Here is a 23,229-nt window from a genome sequence, read left to right on the forward strand (position 1 = left end):
TTCCACATTCTTCACAGAGAACACTCAATATCTGACACTCTTCATGACCCTTATGTGCCCTATCAGGCCTGGGAACAACACTAAACACTAACAATATTAAAGCACCCTGGCAGCCATTTTACCTGTCACTAACCACTTTTGTGTCAGACAGCATGTATTTTTCCCTTAAAAGAGCCAGTCAATGTATAATGAAAATAGCAGACAGGAACAGTATTATTTAGTAGTCAATACAATATATTTATTATTATTATTATTATTATTGTTGTTGTTACTACATGTTTTTTATTTTTACGTACCTGATGGATTTGTATGGAAGAATCTCATTGGGGCCTTCATAAGATTAGTGAACATCTTGTTGTGAAGGTTTTTCGAACAAGTGACACAGATTTTGTAGAAGGCAAGTGAACGTGTGAATGCTGTCAAAAGCAAAGCAACAATAATCCCAACATACAGGGAGATGTAATTTTCTGTGGTCAGCAGTTCATCATGATTTCCTGCTTGGGCTGTTCCATTACTGTGAATAATTATTTCATCCTGAGAAGCTTCACTCACATTATAAAATTCTTTATTATCTGGCAACATATGTAGTTTCCTTTTTTCTTCCTGAGTAGTCCTGCCAACAAGATTGAATTCCTATAATTAGAAAATTCCTTCAAATTAAAGGAATAAATTACATTTTATAATTTACATTAAATTATATGCCAGACACAATATGAGAGAAGCAGTTTTGAAGCTTAATGATAAAATGATATGTTAAAAAAGTAATTTTTGCAGCTTATAATATACCAATATTAGGCCAATTAGATAAAAATGAACATCTTGTTATTGCTGTTATGTTTGAATTTTTTGGTGCCATTTTCACTTTGAAATACACAATAAATACACTGGAGTACTTTCAGCAATAATATTTTGCTTATTTATTTGTCATTAACGAGAACATTTTTGAAAGTTACAGCTCATAAGCATGATATTCCAGAAAACTGGTTATTCTCTCAGCTTCGCTTTCAAACAGATAAATATGTGTGGGAATGTAATTTCCAAGACAAATGTTTTTAGACAACAGGGTAGCTTTCCATAATTCAATTTGTTCAAAACATAGCATATGTCACATAAACCATTAAATTTTACTTTGGCTGCTCCCAGCTAACATTTATTATTCATTGTCTAAACAGTTTTTGTAACTCACTCCAAAAAAACATTTTTATTCGATGTAAAATCACTTACATCCAAAATATAAACTATGTTTAACATATGTAATATTTTGGAAGCTTTGATCATTAATTTGTGATTATTTAACATATCTCTTGAAACCATTTTTGTTCTTAGATTTTTCTACAAGTGAAAAGATATGATTTAGTCTAAATTTTCACTAATAGAAAAACTGGATGTCATTATAATAATTAATACGACAATGGAGATTTCCACAATTTTTCTGGTGCACATACATAGGTTATAAATATTATAGAAGATGCACCAGATGTCAGTCACTGACTCAGATCAGATTTGGACTTCTCTGCCAGTAGCTCAGTGTATATCTCTGGTTATGCAAGTGCACTAAAATATCCAAGTTGTTCTCATATTTTCTTGGCATCATATTTCTGTCAGCCAGTGTTCAACAGATTGTATTTGTTTCTTACTGTTGAATGCTGTTGTAATGTGAACTGTTTTTTTTTTTTTTTTTTTTTTTTTTTGTGCGAAAGCTATCTTTTAAATAATTCAAAAGGTAGAAGATGTTTGTTTTAATTGAAAAAAATTCCAGATCGTTAATAAGATGAAAATGACAGCAGAACTTATATATCAACATAGTAGCCTGAGAAGAGTAACTTTTCAGTTGACTGCTCTGTCTATCTGTCTAGAATATTGAAGATTAGAACATTACCTTTTTTATGTTTACAGCAATGTAGATAAAGTGAAGGTAAACTAAAGAAACAAAATATTCGAAAAGAAAAAGAGGTAATAAATGAAAAATAAGAAAGAGCAGACCAAAAAAGGACATATTGTGAAACCCTAATTTGTAGGAAAAATGGTATATAAACCAGAAAGAACTGAAGACTTTCCCCAAACAGAACACCAAGAAAAAGATGAAGATAAGTAAAATATCCTGAAAAACTGAGATTTCCAGCTGCTACATGAAAACGTGTATATGTCAGAATGACAATAAGGACTGTTTACAGTGGCTTATTTGTACTATTATGACATTATTTTATTCAAATGAAGAATAACATGGTATTTGGTAGATCTTGAATTACCTGCAAGGACTCTTTGTCTTAGGAGAGATTAAATATAGGAAAATTATTTATTTATTATGCAGTGTCTTCCCATCCATGTGACACATGTGGACTTACTTTGACAGCTGTCATCTTCTCCATACAAAAAAATCAGTCCCATATATCTGGTCACTGAAGGACAGTACTTCTGCACTGACAAGGATTCCCTTGCCCTGTATGCCAGAGGTCTTACTATGACCTTCACAAACAGGCACTATACCCTAAACCTAGTCCACAGGCAGATTCCCATGCTATATCATCACACATGCATAACCCTCCCACCAACCCCAACAGGAGTCAAATCCAAGAGGAATGTCCAGGTGCAAGAACTGTCTGATGAAGTCACCAAGCACATCTTACACAGTTCTGTGACAGGCTTACACTATCCCACTGGAGGCATGATCACCTCCGAAAGCAGCCATAGCATACACCAGCACTACTGTAATTTCTTTATATCATTTTATGTGGACATTATCACCAACAAGCTGTGCATCCAAATAAATGGCCATCGGCCAAACTGTGACCAAGAACAGAAATGACCACCCAGGGGTGGGGCACACTACTGAGCACATCATCCTTAATTTTAGGGACTTCTTCACAACCCATGCCATTTGAAACCCCCCCCCCCCCCAAGCTTTCCTGAAGTATATGCAAGGTGTGTGAGAAAAGTCATTACTTTCCTCACACACCTTGTACATGCTTCAGACTGATTGTTTATCTGTAGACCAGAAATGCCTTTTGAGGTAAAAAATTCCAAGATGGAAGTGGCCGTGTGACATGAGACACTTATGATGCAGCATTCATTTGCCTGCAATGTCCAGTCTCACTCAATTCACCCTTTTCCTGGGCCTTTCAACGACATCTTTGTAAAACACTTGGTTGACAGTTTGTCCTGAAGGAACAGCCTCACAAGAGCATGCACATGTTTGACATTTTTACGGGTTTTTGTAGTTGTATGTCTCCCTGAGCAAGGTTCATCTTCAATGTATTCTCAGGTTCCCAAAAATAATTTGTGCCAGCAGAAACTTGTGCTCTTGATAAGGAATGTTTCCCACAGGCCTGTTTCAACTCTTCAAATGTCACACTCATGGATTTCCCAAGTTTTACACAAAATTTGATGGCATAATGTTGCTCTAAATTCTGCTGTTCCATTTTCGTAACACGTAACAAAGACTGCACTGATGTCACTCTCCAAAATCATGTAATGGCTGTACGGAGCTGTAACTTGGACTGAGCATCTAGAAGGGATGAACACACTGGTCTACACATGTAGAAGACCACGATGTTGCTAGTTCATTCACAGTGTTGTCTGTCTCATTACTGTTCTCATAGACCTTGTAGATGAGAGATATCCTTCCAAAACATCCTCCTGGCCTCAACCTCCACCTGCTTTCTGCTCCACACCCATCTCCATTATGCTCCTAGAATCAAACTTCACTGATCCTCTACAAAACGTATAAGCCTAATGACCGGAAATTTGCACATACAGTACCGATACACAAGTATGCAATTGAAAGTAATCTGCTAAATTATACACCCAATCACTGACACTGGTTTGCAGTAGTATTTTGGAACATATACTGTGTTCGGACATTATGACATGCCTCAAAGAAAATGATTTGCTGCAATATAGCACAGATTCAGAAAATACCATTCTTGTGAAACACAACTGGTTTTTTATTCACATAAAGTACTAGTGCTATAAGCAGAATACTTGAAGTTCCACATTTCTAGATTCCATATTTCTAGATTTACAAAATGTGTTTGAGATCATTTCACATTTGTGGCTTCTAATCAGATTGTGTTCCTATGGAGCACCATCTTAGTTGCATGACTTCATTCATGATTTCCTGTCAGAAAGGTCACAGTTCATAGTAAATGATGGGAAATCACTGAGTGAGGCTGAAGCAATATCTGGCATTCCCCAAGGAACTGTTACAGAGTCTCTGTTGCTCCTGCTCCTAATCTATACAAATGTCATAGGAGACAATCCGAGGAGCCTTCTTAGATTGATTGCAGATGATGCAATCATCTATTGTTTACTAAAGTCATAAGAAAATCAGAATAAATTGCAAAATGATTTATTGTGATATGGCTGGCCACACAACTTTCCAGTCTCTGTTGCAGATATTTCATCAAGCAAGCTGTTTTATATGATTGCTAAAACTGGAGCTACTTCATCAATATACATCAGTCTGAAGTTGCAACATCACAATAACATATTTAAAAGATAACAGTATGTCCATGCATATGTGTTACACTGAGGGTGTTTACTGATATTGCCAGCTGTTCTTGAATTGAATTCAGGAACATTTATTGCATCTTCATTGGTGAAGGAATTTTGAAAAGCCATGTTTAGTAACTGTGCTTTAGTGACACTGTCATTGATAAAATTATCATTCACATTATGCAGTGAAGGTTCTGATTGTATCTTGTCACTGTTATACATTAAATACCACCAGAATCTCTTTGGATTTTCTGCCAGATTTCAAGACAGAGTTTAATTGAGGAAACTATTAAAAATATTTTGCATTGACATTTGCAGTAAACTTTGAGCTTCTGTAAAGCATTGCCAATCTTGTGGGTTTTACATAATTTACTTGAACTGACTGGTCACAGAACACACAGTTATATGTTACTGCAGGATGTGACAATATCACAAGCACATGAGGCTGCTTATCAACAGGACACCATTAAGGTATGTGGCAGAGATATTCTCCTGTAGTATTTAATCAAAAGGATGCAATGAGGCAGATGACATATCTGCCATAGTCTCTTAGCCAGGAATTTGCCGTCTAGTAATTTGCTTCCATGTATTCTCTTACAACATCCTGCAGGTGACTTGTGATGACACTACACCACCCCATCGAACCGAAGTTGTGTCAGAATGGATCAGAATGGATTCAGGAATATTCCACACCCATGAACACAATTTGTGGCAGCACATGTCATCTGGCATCAGTGCCATCAAGTACATTAGGCTTGGCCCTGAGCAAGATTTGCATGCCTTGGAGTCAGCTCTAACCAATCTCCATGAACCATGGATCAGAACTGCTCCCAAATGCTTTCACTGACTCATTGTAGTCCATACTGTAATGCACAGCCACATCATCACGAGGAAAGGAGATGTTGCATGCTACTTGGTGTGTGTCAATGATATCAGTATATAACTTGCAACAATAAATCATTATCCACTAAGAATACCAACAACTAATTCAGTAATTACAAATAATGAAAAATGAAACTTAATTTCTAATTTTCATTACACATAATTAAAATCTCCTTCTTTAAGGTAGCATAAACTTGGTGGTATACATAAACTTACCAATATGACACATAGTAGTCAGATCCACTAGCCAGTATCTGAGCCAATGCAAACAAGATGAGCATCAAAAGTATGACAAAGTAGTTGGTTCCTGATCTGAAGTAGCCAACGTATGGTGATGTTTTCACAACTCCTTTGGTTGTGGCCTCTATCATATCAGGCACCTCTTCATCCTCTTCCTCACCAATAGCTGGTCCATGGTATGAAGAGACACTCTTTAATAAAGAGAAATATATTATCTATAACATATCACTTTCAATATAATGGATGCAGAGATACCAACCAATCATGGATACTTATTTGACTGCATTTATTAATAGACAAAAGAATGGTAAACACAAAGAATGAGGTACAAGTAGAGGGAAAGGTGAAAAAATAGAGAAAAGGCAACAGTTGTAAGAGATAGGACTGCAGTGAGCAAAGTGATTATCATGGAGCCTACAGATGACAATGAGTATAAGAAGTACCTAGGTATGTTAATAGACCAAGTAAGAGAGAAAAACCTGAAGCCACAAGGAAATATCAACAGCTGATCTTGGCAGTACTGAGGGCCAAGTTTATGCACAGGCCGGGTAGACTCAGGCTAGGATGTAGAGAAAAATGGGAATGCCAAGGGACCTTGATTGGCACTTGTAGTTTCAGTAGACTTCATCACACGTTAAAAAAATTCGATTTTATTTGAAAATATGAAAGGCCAACCAGCAGCACTGTCACTAGAGTGGCATTTGGTTCATCACTGAGAACAGTTGGAGGGCTATTGGTTTATGTAAAAACTGCTTTTGTTGTCATTTGTCACTGTTGTGCATGTTAGCTAATATTATTTTTAAAAAGTAATCTGTGGTGTCACCGCCAGACACCACACTTGCTAGGTGGTAGCTTTTAAATCGGCCGTGGTCCGTTAGTATACGTCGGACCCGCGTGTCGCCACTGTCAGTGATTGCAGACCGAGCGCCGCTACACGGCAGGTCTAGTGAGACTTCCTAGCACTCGCCCCAGTTGTACAGCCGACTTTGCTAGCAATGGTTCACTGACAAATTACGCTCTCATTTGCCGAGACGATAGTTAGCATAGCCTTTAGCTACGTCATTTGCTACGACCTAGCAAGGCGCCATTATCATTTGCTATTTATCTTGTGACGCATGTACCGTGAGACAGATGTTTACCAATTATGGATTAAAGTTAAGTATTCCAGAAGCTACATACTTTTTTTACTAGACTCAACTCCTTTAACTGTTCCAGACCTCACGCCAGCCTGCGTGAGCTTAAACGCGTGCCTTTTGGCTATCTCCTAGTGGCTTGGCTGTCTTGCCAAGTCACAACATAATCTATCAAATAACTACTGAATAAAACAAGGAAGACACCAATTGAGGTAAAAGTGTGCAATTAATGACTTGTTTCCTTTAAGTGATTCCACTACTGACTACATTTTTTTGCAACATGAAAATTTAATTTTCCAGGGCAGTGTGAAAATCGAGAAAAATAAAAACAGCAAAAGTAAAAAAATAAACTATAGGTAAGGGAGGAGAGGGGAGCACTGGGAAGTATCTGACCCAGGGTGCCACTGCCTATAAACCCAGCTTTGGGAATGCCAGAAGAATAACTACAAAGAAAAATTTTCCATATTTAGGACGCTGTTTGAGAAGAAAGTTGCTAAAGCTATGAGCCACAAGCAGGTATAGCTACCATAAAAGAAATATGGATCCTGAAATAAACTTTGTAAAAGGATCTCAGGAAGACTGAGCAAAAATAATACACTATGAATCAAAGGTCATCATTATGAGAAGCATCAGACTTAAAGTTAACTTGTCTTGTTGCCTTTCACATTATTAAAATCTAGTCAGATGTGTAACATCACATAAAAACTCATCAAAAAATTGAAATCAGATACAAGGTAACTGAGCTGTTTTCTGACATGCTATGACTACAAATTATACTTTCAAAACACACATTTCTGAGAAATCATCCTCTGTGCTCACCCAGAAAAAAGTAAAAATTGATGCACATGTTGCATTAAATCACAAACATCACAGTGCTAAGTGGTTAAACCATAAGCATAAATGTGAACATCTGCTTAATGACGTACTTTGCCACCATTACTGTTATATGCTCACCACCGTTAAAGTGCTATTTTAGGCTTGATGAGAGAAACAGAGACATGGAAAATGAGTTTACTTCCACATATGACGTCACAAGCTTATTGGAAGTCGGCTCAGTGAATTTCTGTACACTGTGTCAAATGCAAATTTGAAAGAAAGCTTAGGTGCAACAGTTTGCTTCATGTCCTGTATCATTGCCGCCAATTTTTACAATCTACAGTGTGTGGGGTGTGAGGTGCAACGTATATACATGGGTATGTAGTTGTTGCAACTGTATCATGTCAGATTTGAACATGGAAGTCTTAAAAGTGTACTATCACAAAACTGTTGTTCTGTTTCCATGTGATGTCTCTGTCATATCACATCATCTGCACAAAAAGTATATTTTCACCACTTCAAAAAGTGCTTTCACCCATACCTGCACTCTCATCACTGAAGGGCAACTCCCACTCTCCACACATCGAGTAGGGAGCTCATTTTAAGTGTGTTAGCGTGGTCTGGTGGCTGCACTGGCTATTTGGTGACTTAACAAGTTGCCGACCAATAAGAATTCACAAGCCAGAAATGGGCTACATTTCCCCAATTATGACCAAGCATATTCTTTGAGACTCAGTGTTTGAATTTAAAATGTTAGCAACTGATATTGTTGCTGAATATAGCACATCGGAAATACGTACAAAAAGATGAGACTAAGTTATAAGTGGTACAAGAAAAGGTGGTGGCTGTGCCCCTTCGTCATGCATCGGCTTGGTCTGGGACACTTTGTGCCAACTGTTTCTCCATTATTGCTGCAACCTAGCAGTAGTTGCACCATAATTGCATGGTGAAGCTAAATGTTGCAAGTTGTGTTGGCAACACCGATTGTGGCTCACGCCAGCATTTCCTCTCTCACATTCCCTCTCTCCAAAATGGACTAAACTATTCTCTTAATTACGCTACTGCCTGTGGTGCAAACCATTTGTCTTTTGAGCCACTTGTAACTTGTTCAGACACATCAAACGTCAATAGGAAGAAAACAGTATGATTTGAAGTGAGGTGATGAGTAAGAACTTAGAATCAAGGTAAACATTACCAGGAAGAAATGTAAAATTGTGGAATTTTCAGCATTGTTCCTATTGGTTTTTCACAGGGGCTAAGAATTTGTGGTGCAGCATTGCAAAAAATGTAAAACTGCAGAATGTAAAATTGAAGTTCCACTGTATTGTTGCATTCCATCCTGAATTTTCCGTTGTTCGATTCTGCATACACAGTTAGTTATTTGCATGTTTCATCAATCATATTTATGATGATTTGGTAAGTTGTGCAATGTGTCAGTAGGTTTACAAATAATATACGTTTTTATCTTCATGTTTTCATGGCATATTGCTTGATGTATAATGTTTCTGAAAATGGTTATGAACACACTGTCTGAAATTCATAGATCAAAATACATTTCCTATGTGACAGTATGACTACATTTTTATTGAATTTATACTTTAATTTAAATTAACTATAAAATTTAATAATGTAAGCCAACCACATAAGACATTTATTCTGTTCATAAATACATCGAAAGAGCAGTAGCTGTCAAATAGAAACAACTCTGATTTGTTTCTAAGATGCATAATTTGCCACAACCTTTACCTCACAATGGTGGTTGTCAAATATTTTATTGGTTGCATACTTTGCTCCTGTCTGTGCAAGAGAAACAATAAGTTGTGGATAGTGGGGGCTAATTTTATTCCTTGTGTTAGATTTATGAATGCTATTATTAATCCACAATTGTGAGCAGTCCTTACAACAAACATCACCAGAGACAAAGTTCAAAACCATCGTACAATATGCGTTAGATGAGTATGTGCCAAGCAAGATCGTAAGAGATGGAAAAGAGCCACCGTGGTACAACAACCGAGTTAGAAAACTGCTACGGAAGCAAAGGGAACTTCACAGCAAACATAAACATAGCCAAAGCCTTGCAGACAAACAAAAATTACGCGAAGCGAAATGTAGTATGAGGAGGGCTATGCGAGAGGCGTTCAATGAATTCGAAAGTAAAGTTCTATGTACTGACTTGGCAGAAAGCCCTAAGAAATTTTGGTCTTATGTCAAAGTGGTAGGTGGATCAAAACAAAATGTCCAGACACTCTGTTACCAAAATGGTACTGAAACAAAGGATGACAGACTAAAGGCCGAAATACTAAATGTCTTTTTCCAAAGCTGTTTCACAGAGGAAGACTGAACTGTAGTTCCTTCTCTAGATTGTCGCACAGATGACAAAATGGTAGATATCGAAATAGACGACAGAGGGATAGAGAAACACTTAAAATCGCTCAAAAGAGGAAAGGCCGCTGGACCTGATGGGATACCAGTTCGATTTTACACAGAGTACGTGAAGAAACTTGCCCCCCTTCTTGCAGCGGTGTACCGTAGGTCTCTAGAAGAGCGTAGCGTTCCAAAGGATTGGAAAAGAGCACAGGTCATCCCCGTTTTCAAGAAGGGACGTCGAACAGATGTGCAGAACTATAGACCTATATCTCTAATGTCTATCAGTTGTAGAATTTTGGAACACGTATTATGTTTGAGTATAATGACTTTTCCGGAGACTAGAAATCTACTGTGTAAGAATCAGCATGGGTTTCGAAAAAGACGATCGTGTGAAACCCAGCTCGCGCTATTCGTCCACGAGACTCAGAGGGCCATAGACACGGGTTCCCAGGTAGATGCCGTGTTTCTTGACTTCCGCAAGGCATTCGATACTGTTCCCCACAGTCGTTTAATGAACAAAGTAAGAGCATATGGACTATCAGATCAATTGTGTGATTGGATTGAAGAGTTCCTAGATAACAGAACGCAACATGGCATTCTCAATGGAGAGAAGTCTTCCAAAGTAAGAGTGATTTCAGGTGTGCTGCAGGGGAGTGTCTCAGGACCATTGCTATTCACAATATACATAAATGACCTTGTGGATGACATCGGAAGTTCACTGAGGCTTTTTGCGGATGATGCTGTGGTATATCGAGAGGTTGTAACAATGGAAAATTGTACTGAAATGCAAGAGGATCTGCAGCGAATTGACGCATGGTGCAGGGAATGGCAATTGAATCTCAATGTATACAAGTGTAATATGCTGCAAATACATAGAAAGAAACATCCATTATCATTTAGCTACAATATAGCAGGTCAGCAACTGGAAGCCGTTAATTCCATAAATTATCTGGGAGTACGCATTAGGAGTGATTTAAAATGGAATGATCATATAAAGTTGATCGTCGGTAAAGCAGATGCCAGACTGAGATTCATTGGAAGAATCCTAAGGAAATCCAATCCGAAAACAAAGGAAGTAGGTTACAGTATGCCTGTTCGCCCGCTGCTTGAATACTGCTCAGCAGAGTGGGATCCGTACTAGATAGGGTTGATAGAAGAGATAGAGAAGATCCAATAGAGAGCAGCGCGCTTCGTTACGGGGTCATTTAGTAATCGCGAAAGCGTTACAGAGTTGATAGATAAACTCTAGTGGAAGACTCTGCAGGAGAGATGCTCAGTAGCTCGGTACAGGCTTTTGTTGAAGTTTCGAGAACATACCTTCACCGAAGAGTCAAGCAGTATATTGCTCCCTCCTATGTATATCTCGCGAAGAGACCAAGAGGATAAAATAAGAGAGATTAGAGCCCACACAGAGGCATACCGACAATCTTTTTTCCACGAACAATATGAGACTGGAATAGAAGGGAGGACCAATAGAGGTACTCAAGGTACCCTCCGCCACACATCGTCAGGTGGCTTGCGGAGTATGGATGTAGATGTAGATGTAGATACCATGAGGCTGTTGTCAGTGTGCGTAATTCCTTAAGCAGATGCAAACATGAGGTATGAGGATGGACACTAGATATTATCCATACAGTATGTTCCTGTGCAATGAATAATTTGTGTCTGCATGTAGAAATATCCCTCATGCTATTAATAAATGGAAGTACACAGTGTGAGGCAATTTTCTCATACTTTCCCCTCAAAATCAGCAATTACATGCAGAGAGAGTATCTTTGAACTCAAGAATTTCAGAAGAGGTATAATAAGTGACTTTCAGTTCACATCAACGTACACTTGCAGGAATTTTGAGCATTCTGTGTTTAGACATCTTCTTCCCCTATCCCCTCCCACCCCCCACCCCTTGCTTTATTGTTATTGATGTCAATATATAGTGCCACTTTCAGAACTGAATGAACTTAGCTTTTTCTATGTTAAGTAATGGGCCATTTACCAAGAACTGATTCTTAGTTTTTCTATAATATTTCATTCATTGTTCCTCCTGTTGTTAAACTTCTGTTAGACTTGATTATGACTCTTGCATCAACAGCAAAGAGGACATGGAGGTGCTTCAGAAAATCCATGACATTTAATTTACAAATGTGTGTACAAATTTAACTTCCCACTGAAGCTTGGCAAACTAACCAGACGTCCCTAAACAAAAGTTACACAACTTTCATTGTCATGGTAGCATGCACATGTAAAAAGTTTACCTGTGTTGTACATTTATACAGTTCCTGTATGTGAACATACTCTCCATTGTAGTAAAAGTCCTACAATTTATTGCACTGTGCAAGTCTTTCATATTCTCCTCAGTTCTTGATGCACTGAGTTGCTCATATTTGTAATAAACAAAAACGAGGAAAGACAACTACTCACATGTAGCTGATTGATGGATGGTGCATAGTGTGGTTATTTGCCATGCATCAATTAGCTGCAAGTGAGTGGTTGTTTTTCTTCACTTCTGTTGATTGTTTACATCGTAAAATTTTCGTTATTGTAGTATTATGATACAGTTTTGTATTCTGTTAATACTAGTTTCTTATAAATATGGAACTACTTCTTGCAATTCTCTCTTGATCTCCTTCAGTCTCCAGTTATAACTGGGCAACTGCATATCACTTCATCAGTATTAATATCCTGCAAAAGTAGTTGTACATACATCTTTACTCATATTTTAGGTAACAACCCTCTGACAGAATTAATTGGAATGCAGAACATATGTAAGGCAAAGTCTACTGAGGCTTAATGTGACTATGATATGATTGGTGTAAAATTGTATCCTTTTTGATGTTTTTGCGGAATAAATGAGATTACTCCCATTTCACAACAAAAAGGCACTTCAAAAATAATGCCTAAATGTATGAAACTTAAACTTTAAGATCATGGCACACACAAATTACAAGTGTCATGGAAGACATAGGTTCACATTGAAGCTGTCTCAGTTCTTCTGGAGATTGGTTTCAGTGTAAATGAAGTGAGTATGTTGTAAGAGGTGTGCCAAATCAGTGGATTAAATCATATTTGGAATATTGCTCTCAGGTAACTGAAATTAAGTACATGAAAGGAAAGGAAATGAACTCCAGGTACACCTTTCAGAGTCATGGTGTTCCACAGGGCTCCATTTTAGTTCTCTTTCTTTTTTTTGTGTACATCAATGATTTCCCATCACACATTAGGGATTCTGGACCAGCACCGTTTGCAGATGACACAATTTTATTGACTGAAGGGAATAAAGAAGAAAATCTTACTGCATCTGCAAAAGATATTACAAAAGGATTGTCTGAATGATTTACCAGTAACAGGCTAATAGTTAATCCCCAAAAAACGGTACTCATGAATTTCCACACTGATCAAAATAAAAATGCAGCATAACCTGTAATATGTATAGATAACCAAAACATTAGTGCTGTCAATGAAACTAAATTTCTTGGGATTCATATCCAGGAAAATCTTAAATTTAGCACTCATATCACATCCTTAAATTCAAAACTAGCAAAAAATGAGCTATGTAGTAAGAATTTTTTGCAACTATACTAGTGCAGAAACAATTATGGCTGTATACTTTGATCATGTACATTCAATACTGAAGTAGGGTACCATTTTCTGGGGAAATGTACACCAGGCCATAATAGTTTTCAGGAAACAAAATGAGAATAACGAAACAAGTGAGCAGCAGAAAACCATGCAAAGTTTTTCTTTAAAGATATAAAGATCCTACCCCTTCTCTGCATTTATATACTGGAAGTAGTCATGCATGTCAAAAAAAGCATACTGAGAAAAGAAAACCTTTTTCCTCAAAGCAAAAGTGTCTATGATTACAGTACCAGGTCAGACAGTGACATACATGTTAATCATTGTAACATCACTTTATGCCAAAAAGATGTATATCATGCAAGAACAAAACTATACAACAGATTACCTTTAAAATGTCTGTGACAGCCTACCTTCTGAAAAACTGCTACTACTCAATCTCACAGTATCTTATGCAAGAAAAAATGTAATTTGTATCTTTAATTGTAGAAGTAAGTTATAAATATACAGTATTTAAAAAAATTGTAATTATTAACTGTATAGATTCAATTTGTTATAAAAATTTAAATAATATATGTTTGACATTTGAAAAACCAATAGCTAAAAAGGTTTTCTGTCCAATATCCTGTGTACAATATATGTGCTGAAAAAGAGATTTACATGGACAAATAAATAACTTATTTAGGTTTAAGAAGCTATGAATTTTTTTTTTCATTGTCAAACAACAACTGCTGTGTACTATGATCTTCAGGGTTGGGAGAGTGGTGTTGGCAGTAATCAGAGTGATTTACAGTGTCAAAACGATCGGCGTACATTTGCTCAGAATATCACCCTGGTTCAAGTTACATGTATTTGTTACTACTCTAACAACAGTGATTGAAAATATTATCTTTAGTAGACTATCAAAAGAGCTATTTTTGCAACTATGTGAAGTTTTGGAACAAATGGATGACATATTTAAAATTATTTCATATTTCCCTTATAGGATCGTCACTCTAATTTTACCTCATGAAGAGTACAAATGTGACTCTACCACACATTTTATAATGATATGCAGAGTATAAATACAGATTTCAATTAGATAAGTAGTTGAATTTCATTATTACAAAACCTACTGGATATTTGCTTTTGCTCTCTTAGGATGTGTAACTTTTCAGAAATCTATAAAAATATTATTTGTGACACTGTTGTGAAACAGTCATCACATTATTAATCATTTTGAACCCCACAGCCGAATAGCGTAAATGTTAATAAAAACCACCACAAAAGTATTTCAGAAATGTTTCTTACACCACGATAGGTTTCATTCTAAATAAATGTCTTCTGGTATGCAAAAGTTCACCAATAGTCTTTGCAACTAATTCTTGCAAAGTGGGAGAAATGTGGCTGTGTCATTACTCAAAAATGTATTACAATTAGATATTTTTGAGTTATGATGCCATCACATTTCTACCCCTTTGTGAAGATTAGTTACAAAGACTGTCAGTGAATTTTCAGTGATCTGAAAATGTTCATTTAGAATAAAACTGACTGTGATGTAATTAACATTCACAGTCATAACACTGTAGCAAAACACTTCCTCTACACTGTTAAATGAAGCACTGTGTTCATTTGCTAAGAAAGTAAAATTCTTAGAAGTGTCTAACATGATGCTTCCTTCAATTCTGAGAAATCAAGAGGCTGAAACTGGTTTGTTGTCAGTGTTCAAACACTTCCAAATTCTCTGCTTTTTAGATAGAGATGATTCAGCTTGGTTTTCATACACCTTTGTCCTAATGAAATTCATGGATTATTTAGGATTTTTATTTTTGCATTTCATAAACAATGGCATTAACCACTCAGATAATGTAGGTTTCTGCATTCATGCATGTGAATTTATGATTAAGTTAGATAAAATCATATTGTACATAACAGTGATTTTTCATAAAAAAGTTTCTATTAGTATACTGAATATTTACTTACCCTTATAGATGCTCTGGTTGCCTGTTTATGTCCTCTTACAAACTGTTTGCAATTCTTCTCTTGATTTTGATCTTCTTCTGGCTGATCTTCATTGTTGTTATCTTCTATAAACACTAGTGCAGCAGCAGATGACGGATTTTGAATAAGTGAAGCGTATGTACTCTGGATCACAATTCGTCCCTAAAATGACAATAAATATTTGGTTCTATGCTTACAGAAAATGCAGACACAAAAGAAAACTAAATATGGAGCAATCTGTTGTATGTACACTATCAATGAATTGATTATTGTTTTCAAAATGTATTCCTCTCCCATGGGTAGAGAGGAATGATAGTATCAGTGAGATTGCAACTTCTTTTTGTTGAGAGGATGGTAATGGTGACGTGGCATGCAGGCACAGAACAAAATTTCTGTTGGGGAACTACCAGAAACACACTGGATAAGATAAAAGAGGGTCTGTAATCTACTGAGTAAAATATGAAGTCCAAGATGAATGGAATGCATTTTGCTTGAGGAAAAAGAGGCAATTTGGGAAATAATGACATTCATTTTCCAGAAAAATGAAATAAATTATTACCTCTGATGTACAATTTGCAGTTTTGTTGAGAGATAATCAACATTTTTGAATACCTTAGATAACACATTATTTTCACTGATATAATCTGATGGCAATGGCAGAGATGAAATTATACTTCTGTAATGAAAGAAAGTGGAACCAAGTCAACTGTTTTGGAGTGTGAGATTACACAGAATCCAAGGGGAGGCACAAAAAAAATTCAGCTTTTAAGTGAGATTAAAAAGTTTGGTAGCAGTGTTGGGGAACAACATTTGCTGTGTGTGTGAGGTGTATCTGTGTGTTTGATAGCTCTGAAGAAGGAATTTGTCCAAAACACAACCAAATTTTCCATCTTTTCTGTATGCCTGCCAGCTGATCATTGACTTTTATATCTGTCATTTCAATGATTATGCTTACATACACATTAATATTAAATTTAATCATATAAAGGAAGTATAATTAAAAAGCATCAGTCACCAACAGACATACACACATACAAGGAGAAGGCGAAAGTCTTTCGGACTCTGGATTTCTTTCACTGAAGAAAATTTCATGCATGAAAAAGAAGGAGTGCACTATTCGGTGATTCTATTTGAAGGTCAGGCATGACTCTCAGTTGAGAGAGAGACACTGTAGGATAAACAAACAAGAACAAAATTAAAAACAAGAAATTGAAGTAGCATTGCCTTGAAGTACAAAATGCTGGTTTGTTTACAACACGCTGGCGTATCTGTATGAATGTGATAGATACAAAGGAAATCAACTCTGTGTTGCCATCAGAACATGAAATTTTGAAAAAAAAAAGTTGTGTTTGAATTGATATTTATGAATAAAGATGGGCAGCAACAAAGAAGATCAGCATAAATATGAGCAGTAATATGGATATAGGGTAGAAAGTATAGATATGGACACAAACTAAAAGTAAGGAAGAGTCTTGTATTCTTTAAAAGATCACATATTGTATATCCTACAATCTACAAGATTACTATAGGAATAAAGGTATCCTGTAAGACAAAAAGGAAACTATATCTGTCAGTCAGAAACAGCTTTGATGTAAATGCTATAGATCATTACCAAACATGCTGCAAAATATCGAAGATAGTAATACAGATATCAAAGCAACTGCATTATCAGAAAAGGATAGTCACATCAGATGTAATAAAGACAATATGGGATAAAGTGAAGGAAGAGACTGGAGGAACCAGAGATGAAAAGGCTAACATAGAATTAAGAGTAAATGGTATATAGGTAAAAAACGTGTGCAGTGTTGCTGAACTTTTCAATAAGCATTTCATAAATGTTACTGAAAAGACAGGGGTGTCGAGTTCAGTAGGTGATGCCATATAATAACCCAGGCAAGTCACTACAAATGATTACAATAGTATGAGTGGAGCATCACAACACCAGTGGAAGTAATGTCCACCTTAAAATCCTAAACATCAAAAACTTCTAGTGGCTATGTCTCTGAGTTTAGTGACATTGTAAGTTATTTGTGTAACCAGTCTTGTATCAGTGGAACATTTCCTGGATGGTTGAAATATGCTGAAGTTAAGCCTTTGTATAAGAAAATAGTTAAAAAAATACCATCAAACTTCCACCCAATTTCACTTTCGCCCACAATCTCAAATATTTCAGAAAATATAATGCACAGTCATCTTCTTAACCATCTGAATACAAATAAAATATTATCCAAATCACAACTTGGAAAATGTAGTTAATCAGTGAAAATGTAGTTAATTCGTTACACAATAAATTACAGGCTACTGGTTTATTTTGTGATGTGTCAAAGGCATTTGACTGTGTAAATCGCAATACACTTTGAAGTTAATTATTGTGGTGTGACAGGAAATGTTGCAAAATGGTTTAAAAACAAAAGGTGTCAATAGGAATGAGACATATATTAAATAATCAGGCACCATCCAACTGGGAACAACCAATAACATGGTGTCCATCAAGATTCCATCTTAAGGCACTTACTTTTTCTAGTGTATATCAATGACCTTTCATAGTCACTTCACCAGATGCCAAGTTTGTTTTGTTTGCAGGTCATGCAAATATTGCAATAAATAGTAAATCTAGTACAACTTTAGAGAGGTTGGCTAATGAAATTTCCATGGTTATCAATAACTGGTTCCTAGCCAATTCTCTGTCACTAACCCTTGAAAAAACATACTGTATGCAGTTCAGAACCTGTAAAAGGTTTCCTGCCAGTATATACCTAAAATATAAATACAAGCACATAGAAGAAGTTGACACTGGTAAATTCTTGAGATTACAGCTCGATAATAAATTTAACTGAAAAAAGCATGCCATGGAACTGCTGAAGCACCTAAACAAATCTCTGTTTCCTATGTGAATGTTACCTCATAAAGGCGATAAAAAAATATTATGCTTATTTTCATTTTATAATGTCAATAGGAATTATATTTTCTGGGGTAACTCAACCAGCCAAGCTACAGTTTTCCAAGACCAAATACATGCTATATGAACTACTTGTGGTGTGAACTAAAGAACATCCTGCAGAGAGCTGTTAAAGGCACCAGGGATACTAGCTATTGCTTCCCAATATATTTGCTCCTTAATGAAATTTGTCATTAAATTCCCCCCCCCCCCCCCCCTTCATACCAACAGCTCAGTTCACTGAATCAATACTAGAAATAGGAATAACTTTCACAAAGATTTAAAGGCACTTACTTTGATTCAGAAAGGTGTCCCCTATTCAGCACTACACAATTTCAATAACATGCCAGCAGCCATAAAAAGTTTAACTAATAATAAAGTTCAGTTTGAGAGGAGTCTATTGGTGGCCAACTCCTTCCATTCCAATGATGAATTTCTTAGCAGAACTGACTGATGAGTGTATGTTACAGTATCACATAATGTGAACATTGTGTATAATCTGGCTTCTGCACAAATATTATGTAATAATGTGATCATTGTAAGAAAGTAGCGTAAAATGTTTTTTTTTTTTTTTTTTTAAATTTTATTTTTTCATTTGATGACATGTGGCTACAATATCCTAAGAATTATCATATATTATCCTATACATCTAAGTGTATTGAACATTTAATATTTCATGACACGTTTTGAATACTTTTAAATATAAATATGTTTAATTTTTTTTCTACCAGTTCCACATCCACAAGGGCAATTTTGTTTGGGATCTGTTTAAGATACACATCATATCTGCTTTTATTTTGTACATATTTATTGTGTACTCTTGTTTTCTGATGTGTTCTGCATCCCAGAGGTCATCCTCACTACAAATCAACTGGGACAAAAAATACATCTAATCGAATCTAATCAGGATGAATCCTTATGTTGGTAAAAATACTCCAGATATAAAATGGCTCCATCAAGCCTGTTAGCCATCTGGAGATAAAGTTTACAAACTGGATTTCATTTATGTATAGCCATTAATGTCCATCTCTAGTACCAGCAGGTCATTTTTGTTTGTCTGAAATTTCGTAATATGATTTTGATAATACTGAAATAGCAAATGTAACATGTGATGCAGTGGCAGTTTTGCCTTATGTGGATATGTGTATATATTTCATGAACTGTTATATTTAAAAATTGTGTTAGTGTGTATAATGTCTGGAGGTTTATTTCATAATTCATAAATGGCAACAATGTTTACAGAAATATGCTGCTAACTTTAGACAGTTGTGTGCTTGACATCTATGACAATTGCTGAGGCTGACAGATTCTTCTAAACACTGAACAGGATCAAGACTTTTCAAAAAGCAGAATGACTGAGTCTAAGGTTGAGTGTATTAGCAATAGTCTCCATAGCAATGAATATGATTCAGAGCATACTTAATTTGGAGACATTACAGTGTTGTTCAGTTTAAAAAAAAGACAAAAGAAGAGACTTAGTGTTCAATAACTACACATATGCATGCTTTTCTGTCATATACAGGTGATACTGATTATTTTCAGCCAGTTTATTTCATTTGCCATTATATTTTGTAGTAAAATATGGTGTGTTTCACATCAATTTTGTAAAGAATTCTCAAATGTACCGACAGTTTTGAATTTGCATGCGAATGCCCCCAATTTCAATTGGTACAAGCTACCACTGCTGTGATCTAGTAATAAGTCTGGTCAGAAAATCCTCAAGAAGGGGGTGCTAAAGATATCTTGAGTTACCTTTACTTTTACTGTAATAAAAAATAATCAAGTCACATGCAAAGTTTGAGAAAACTTTATTTAAACTGATTATACACGTATACAAGACAATACCATCTTATGATGTAAGAAAGTTACAATTGTGGTTCTCTTCCTTAAATGATGAAATCTGTGCACCTATTCTTCCTGGAAAATTGGTTAAATATGTCATCAATAGGACAATCAATGTCAGGGCGAGTGTTCAACAGAGCTAAGCCACTACGTCGATCCTCCTTCGTTGTCAACCTCGGCCGTGTCTTTGTACACCGCAGCGCTGAAAAACTTCTTTCTACTGTAGCAATAGATGCAGGTAGACCAGCAAATATTTTGTACAGTGTGCGAAAAGTAGGATAGTCAGATCCAGGACAAACAGACAAGGCTTGCATAACAGAATCACAATCATTAAGGGTGTTTATGCTCATTTGCTTTTCAAAGAATGGCGGTTCAGTTAAGCACTGATTCAATTTAGGTGACAGATCATTACCATCATGTTTCAGTAGTTGTGATGGCAAAAATATGTTGAATTTTAAATAATAAATATTTTCTTCAACAAAACATTCTCTCATGTCAGTCGTAACATGGTCCAGTGTTGGAATAAAAACAGTTCTTTTCCAGTATGTCATAGCATCAGCATTATGATTGCAGTTTTCCATATTTATAACGCTATGTATCAAAGGTTCTCTGTACAAGAAAACAGTAGAACGCCAGACAGAATAATGTATCAAGTTCACCAGAATGGCTGCGACTTTTCTTGTAGGTATGTGCTAGCAATCTTTGTGCCAGACAGAAACATATAAAAGCCGATGACGTGGACGTGTGTGGTACATAGGAAAGTACAACTACTCAATAACTCAATTCAGTCAAGTCGACTGATGAAAGAAATGAACGAATAGCATGCAGGATGACTGGCAGAGGCAGTGTGGGTGGCAAGGGTGGCAAGGGTGGTGGAGAGGTGGGAGTGGGGGGGGGGGGAAGTTGGAGTCTGGTTGGCTACTGTTTTGATCATGTTAGATATGGATGAGTTTTGAGCTATGACCAATAAATGTGTGTCACCTGCAAAGAGTCCTTTCATGTCTTCATTAAATTATTTATATCAGTCAAGAATTATACAGGGTATACAAAACTTATTTGTCTGTTTATTTAGTTCTTGCCTGTGAACACACTGTGCCCATTTCAGCACCAACTGTTGGGTGTGGCACACTTTTTAAAACATGGAAAATGTTGTCAGTAGAGTCCTTATGACCTCACAAAATTAATGCCATATTTATCACTTCCCACTACATAGAGTCATAATTTCAGTGAATTTAAAATATATTTACAATAATAATTATAAGAACCCACATTTACGGCAAGGTGTGTTAGAGGACTTACACACAAAGGAGGCCATTCCTATCTTAGCTTTGGTTAGATTACCAGTACTCACTTTTCCATTGGATACCTTTTAAGATAAGCTTCAAAGATCTTTATTTCTTTTAAGATGTTGGGTACTATGCTGAAAAAACATTCTACCAATTTCACCTGGCACCCCAATTTCCATTTTGCTGTTTTGTTTTATCATCAGTAATTAACTTTCCTAGCAGTGCATGTTCATGAATATTCTTATTCAGAAAGTGGGTTTCACTGTCTCTCAATGACACATGATCTGATTTCTTTAGAGGGTGTCACTGCCACATTTTAAAATTTTATAAGAACATGTTTCTCAGGCTGTTTACATTTATCTTAGCAGCACACCAATCTGCTCTACTTGGATGGTGAAAATTCTTTTTATATAACATGTATGTGTACTTCTACATGTTGTTGTTGTGGTCTTCAGTCCTGAGACTGGTTTGATGTAGCTCTCCATGCTACTCTATCCTGTGCAAGCTTCTTCATCTCCCAGTACCTACTGCAACCTACATCCTTTTGAATCTGCTTAGTGTATTCATCTCTTGGTCTCCCTCTACGATTTTTACCCTCCACGGTGCCCTCCAATGCTAAATTTGTGATCCCTTGATGCCTCAAAACATGTCCTACCAACCGATCCCTTCTTCTAGTCAAGTTGTGCCATAAACTTCTCTTCTCCCCAATCCTATTCAATACCTCCTCATTAGTTACGTGATCTACCCACCTTATCTTCAGCATTCTTCTGTAGCACCACATTTCGAAAGCTTCTATTCTCTTCTTGTCCAAACTAGTTATCATCCATGTTTCACTTCCATACATGGCTACACTCCATACAAATACTTTCAGAAACGACTTCCTGACACTTAAATCTATACTCGATGTTAACAAATTTCTCTTCTTGAGAAACACTTTCCTTGCCATTGCCAGTCTACATTTTATATCCTCTCTAATTCGACCATCATCAGTTATTTTACTCCCTAAATAGCAAAACTCCTTTACTATTTTAAGTGTCTCATTTCCTAATCTAATTCCCTCAGCATCACCCGACTTAATTCGACTACATTCCATTATCCTCGTTTTGCTTTTGTTGATGTTCATCTTATATCCTCCTTTCAAGACACTGTCCATTCCGTTCAACTGCTCTTCCAAGTCCTTTGATGTCTCTGACAGAATTACAATGTCATCGGCGAACCTCAAAGTTTTTACTTCTTCTCCACGAATTTTAATACCTACTCTGAATTTTTCTTTTGTTTCTTTTACTGCTTGCTCAGTATACAGATTGAACAACATTGGGGAGAGGCTACAACTCTGTCTCACTCCTTTCCCAACCACTGCTTCCCTTTCATGCCCCTCGACTCTTATAACTGCCATCTGGTTTCTGTACAAATTGTAAATAGCCTTTCGCTCCCTGTATTTTACCCCTGCCACCTTCAGAATTTGAAAGAGAGTATTCCAGTTAACATTGTCAAAAGCTTTCTGTAAGTCTACAAATGCTAGAAACGTAGGTTTGCCTTTCCTTAATCTTTCTTCTAAGATAAGTCGTAAGGTCATTATTGCCTCACGTGTTCCAACATTTCTACAGAATCCAAACGGCTTCTACCAGTTTTTCCATTCGTCTGTAAAGAATTCGCGTTAGTATTTTGCAGCTGTGAC

The 23,229-nt window shown here is 36.3% G+C and overlaps 1 protein-coding gene across 1 annotated transcript in view; it reads right to left on the reverse strand.

Moving 5' to 3' along the window:
- Positions 1–23,229, reverse strand: part of LOC126236239 (ATP-binding cassette sub-family C member 4-like) — a 293,140-nt gene that overhangs the window by 73,057 nt on the left and 196,854 nt on the right. Inside the window, exons 12-14 of the mRNA XM_049945381.1 lie at positions 15,468–15,647; positions 5,593–5,807; positions 297–613 (exon numbers count right to left, since the gene is read on the reverse strand). Coding sequence (XP_049801338.1) covers positions 297–613; positions 5,593–5,807; positions 15,468–15,647 — 712 coding nt within the window. The remainder of the gene's footprint in view (positions 1–296; positions 614–5,592; positions 5,808–15,467; positions 15,648–23,229) is intronic.

This window comes from Schistocerca nitens, chromosome 2 (assembly GCF_023898315.1).
Source record: "Schistocerca nitens isolate TAMUIC-IGC-003100 chromosome 2, iqSchNite1.1, whole genome shotgun sequence".
In the NCBI taxonomy this organism is placed as follows: Eukaryota; Metazoa; Arthropoda; class Insecta; order Orthoptera; family Acrididae; genus Schistocerca; species Schistocerca nitens.